The following is a 4,961-nucleotide window of genomic DNA, read 5'->3' on the forward strand; positions in this document are numbered from 1 at the left end:
ATTATGGTTGGACACAAAATTCGGTTGATTTGGCCTCATCCATTAAGCGAATGATAGGATAGGCCAAATCAACCAAATAATAGGTAGATAGATCCTTTCATTAAGAAGAAAGAGATTCTTCCCAATCGTGAAAAAACCCCTGAACCCAATTGAGCTAGAGTCATTTGGCCGGTACAACCAGACCACAAATTCACCACACCGTCAAACCACACAAGTTGGACATATTACAACAAGAGTTACAGCATAGCAAAACACAAGACAAACATATTGTGACAGCAACAACAAAACACATTATTTTCCTTCCTTTCTGCTTCATATTGCTCTATTGTAGTTTCTTCGCAACCAATGCAAATAAGATTGCGAGAACCTCAAGTGGATATATCATAGGTCACTTGGTTCCAACAGTATTCTTTACAACCAAACCGCTCCAAACTGAACATTTACAGAACCAGTATCATCGTACAGGTCCATTGTAGCAGCACAGTTTACAGTTCAAGCACATATAGCATATTAGCGCAACATGCTTGTCACAGTAGAACTAAAACCAAGTTTTTTATCAAAACTATCACTTGATATGCTATATAGCCTACCAATATTAATCCTTTCCCTCAATAGAAAATGCTAAGAATGGCAGGGAGCCTCTTATCCATCACTATATCGTGCTATCTTGCTCACAGTTTGACTTGGACATAAGGACCAAGGACAGCCAATTATCTAAAAGATAAAAGCTGATCTATATATGCTATACAAAACGTTGTTGCATCCATCAGTATGATTGTATATCCAACACAAAGAATCAATGCTACTCCTGTTCTTTGATGTACAATTTGTATTCATTCTCTTCTTTTAGAGCAATAGTTCAACCTGCAAAGGAAACAAGAAATTTTAATTAGAAAATTAGAAACTCAGAAGAAATTAGGCATGAAGCCAACAACACGACCTAACTAAGACATGCATACACCGGTTGCAAATGAATGGAGTTTAACACAATAATTGTTGGCATCAACACTGGTGTGATATTATTTACTTGCCTGAGCTTCTGAAGGATGGCCTCTCAGGTGTCGGCATAGCAGCCTCAAGATCCCACCTCCTAGACCATGTGTCAGTTTCACTGCGTCCACTTGATGCCAGGGTCTCTGTGACATGCCTCGAAGTCACCGGCAACCCCATCTCAGAAGAATAGCTGCTGGAGCACCCACTCCAGCTGCCAGAGAGTGTGGCCAAAGATCTCAGCCACCCGACAGAGCCCCTCACAGTCTCTGGCACCTCCTTACCATCTGTAACTGGCAGCGGCTCCTGTACCTTAGCGCAATCTGAGTCATTGTCGAATCGGCCATTCGAGCCCTGGCTCCAACTTCCAGTGGTGCACCGTGAGGACACTGGCACAACCGCTGCAGTGGCACAATTGCTGGAACATCCTCTCCAGCTGCCAGATAATCTGTCCAGGGAAGAGCGCAGCCACCCATGATCTCCTCCAACAGCCTCTGCTACTGCCTCACCAGGTGGGGTCGGCATTAGCATCTGAGACTCAATGTCGTATTCAACTGAGCAGAAGGTCGGAGCAACTTCAGTCTTGTTAGAGCCAGGAATGGTGATAGAGGCATGGCAGGATGGGCAGCATGACGGTGTGGTGTGGCGTAGCCAGTTGATGATGCATGACTGATGGAACATATGCGAGCACAATGGCAGTATGAGAAGCACATCAGTAGGTAGGAACTCTCTGCACATTGCGCAATCCCTGCTCCCAGGCTTCATTGGCACTGCAGGTAGCGAGAGCAACTCCAATATCAAACGCTCCACCTCTGGAAGATACAGTGCTGATGGCACCAGTGTGTCCATCCCACCCTTTGGCATCTCAGCAGAGACAGGCACGGATGCTACCAGTTCAGACCCCTCCACTGGCCCTTCTGCAGAACGTGCCACAGACGACACAGCTGAGGCAACAGCTGCTGATGCAGCAGACCGCATTCCAGACTCAGAACTGCAGCAAGAGAAGGACGAGCTGGACAAGCGGCCCTGGCGACGGAGACAACCTCGGCGCAGGAGCACGAAGCAAGTAGTCAAGGTGATTGTGGCGATTATGACAATAATAATAATGGCAACACTGGCCCCAGTCGATGAAGACTGTGGGTCTGATTGCGGCAGACTTGGTGAACCTATAAACACCAACGGCGGAGGTGGAGGTGGGAGAACAGGGCCTGGAAGCATATCTGCAAAATTAAAACAAAACAACTGTGCTTAATAAGGCCAAGATATTCTGCTAATTCAATAAACTTAGTAAATGGAGATAACAACAAACATATAATAATTTTTGAAACAAAGCAAACATATAATAATCCAACAACCAATGGAAGATAAAATGTAACCAAGCATGTTCTGGACGCTGGTATTTTGCTGGATCAATCTGCATGTTGCACAAAGAAAGAGCTTGGTCTGGAATTGACATCTCTTTTGATAAGACAGGGACATGTTTCATGCTTCAACTTAGGTCACAGCAAGAAAGGGAAATACAGTTTGGTTCTGGTTCTCAAATTGGATAAGTGAGTGCACCTAGAAACATTGGTCCAATGCTATTCAAAAAGACAGGAACAAAATCTCGGTGGAAATAGCTCTGAAAAACCAACGGTGGGTTAGGCAAGTACTTCTAGTATCTATCAACACCGGTTGAGACGCAAGAGTTTGTATTAGTCTGGGAAGCTATCGGTAGGATCCAGAGATTGAGATTCAAGGTCAAATAAGGCCTTGTTTAGTTCCCTTGCGAAAAGTTTTCGGGCCACTATAGCACTTTCGTTTGTATTTGGCAATTATTGTCCAATTATAGACTAACTAGGCTCAAAAGATTCATCTCGCAAATTATAGGTAAACTATGCAATTAGTTATTTATTTTATCTATATTTAATGCTCCGTGCATGTGCCTCAAGATTTGATGTGATGGAGAATCTTCATTTTTCTTTTTTTGGATTTTGGTGTAAATAAACAAGGCCTAAGCTAGTGATAGACATCTCATGGAGTATATACAACCTGCAGTGCGTATCTAATACAATTCCTGTGGGGACTCTAATAAACTTAGTATCAGCCCAATTTGGTGGCCCAAGGTCAGGACCAGAATGTCATTTTTGGAATTATTGCTTAAAAGGATTTTGACTGCTGAAAATCTAAAAAGAAAATGGCTAGCAAAATAACCCTATATTGCATATTGTGTAACTCTGTGCCGGAGACTTCTACAAACTTGTGCAAAGACCATCCTTAAACAAGACAGGTATGGGATACCTTGCTACACAAGAGCAACCTTTCTGTGCTGCAGAACATCAACCATGGTGGATTAATTTGTAGTTGGTGGTAGAGATGCAGGGCTAAGATTGTTGAGGCTATGAGTAGGCATTTTGATGGCATGGTGATATTCTTCTGGTGGAATATCTGGAATAAGCAATCGGAGGACCTTTCACCACCTCAACAAACAGTCTCTGGAAATTGCGTCCTTGATTAAGGAATCGGTTCATCAATATAGTTTAGTTATGTCAAAGTTTACTCATGCGTTGTTTGATTATCTCCTATAATCGTTGATCGGCCTATTTATCAGAAGAGTGATAGAGCACCCCCAGATTTGTTTCCATGTATGCCATTCTGCCCTCTACACGACCTTGATGCCCAGCTGTGTCTGCACAATGCATGCACCAACTGGTGGTGGCTATCCACGACAACTGCGATGTTCTCCACCTTGCAGTCGCACAGCGCTAATTACTTTATCATTGTCTCACATCACCAATTACCTCATCATTGCAAAAACTGCAGAGCCATGTTTCACTCCAAGCGTGGTCATCCCCAATCCAAGCATTCTATGAAGCTGGTCGGGACTGCCTTCTATGGTTAGGTAATCCACCGTCATGAGCTCTATCCAGATATTTTCTTTCATGGACGCATGATCTCAATGCGTTGTTAATTTACTTAAACCAAGTAGCATCCTACGACCTACACATAGGAACACTTAGGAAGTGTTATGCCATTCTGCATCTGTATAATATGGAAATTATGAAGTGAGACTATTTTCTACATTCCCTCCATCATTAACTTTCCTCTCTGTTTGTTATGTTGTCTTCTAGATGATGCAAGCCCTATAATGCATTGAAGGATGAAAATATCCAATTGGACTGGGGTATCTACTCAATTTCAATCATATAAATAAAAAATAGATAATTCGATTGCAGATTTGGGTCTTAAGGACTCTACACTATCATAAAGAATATCAAGGAATATATTTACTGCTACAGTAACACAGCAATATTTATTGTTCAATATGCTTAGATATCTACTTGGCAGACTCATCAAGCAAAAAGCAAGAGAGATGCATCTGTCGCAGCTATTGCATTCTGTATGATCCTCCAGATTCTTTAATTTATATTTTACGAAGTGTTTCTTATATTAATTAGTATTTTACATATATACTTCGAACTGTAATTTCACATTTAATCTCACAGCAATGCGCAGGGTATATATCATCTAGTTGAATTACACAGGTCTCCGGACATCATTACAAGTTACGATCTTATAAAAGAAGTTTACAGAAAAGAAATGACAGCTGAGAAGGCACTTAGGCTCCTAAGAACAATGGAATTCAAAAGTCTTTCTAAGAATAAATTTATGCTCAGGAAGATTCCCAGAAAAATTGTGGTTTACGAATTCAAGTTTGGGTAAAGGGTGACAAAGTCATCTAAGTTGATCTGCAATATGCCAATACATATACATGTACAACAATACTGAGCGCGAAATTATTGATTTCACAAAAAAAAAATGTTGATCTGCGGGTAAGAATTGGGTGTTCACATCAACAGCTCTAGTTCAACAAATGTGCCCCCCCCCCCCCCCCCCCCAAAAAAAAGAATCTGGCTGTGACAACGTAATTGCAATTGGCGCAACTGATCCAATTGGGTGATCGCGTCCTGCTTCTACCCCGACACCCGGCT

At 42.1% G+C, this 4,961-nt stretch overlaps 1 protein-coding gene across 1 annotated transcript; it reads right to left on the reverse strand.

Moving 5' to 3' along the window:
- LOC8061329 lies at positions 225-2,208 on the reverse strand. Its single transcript, XM_021448341.1, has 2 exons — positions 1,032-2,208; positions 225-864 (listed from the first exon to the last, which is right to left on the reverse strand). Exons 1-2 carry the CDS (start codon positions 2,206-2,208, stop codon positions 860-862), a joined length of 1,182 nt encoding a protein of 393 aa, XP_021304016.1. The 3' UTR covers positions 225-859.

The sequence above is a fragment of the Sorghum bicolor genome, chromosome 9, assembly GCF_000003195.3.
Source record: "Sorghum bicolor cultivar BTx623 chromosome 9, Sorghum_bicolor_NCBIv3, whole genome shotgun sequence".
In the NCBI taxonomy this organism is placed as follows: Eukaryota; Viridiplantae; Streptophyta; class Magnoliopsida; order Poales; family Poaceae; genus Sorghum; species Sorghum bicolor.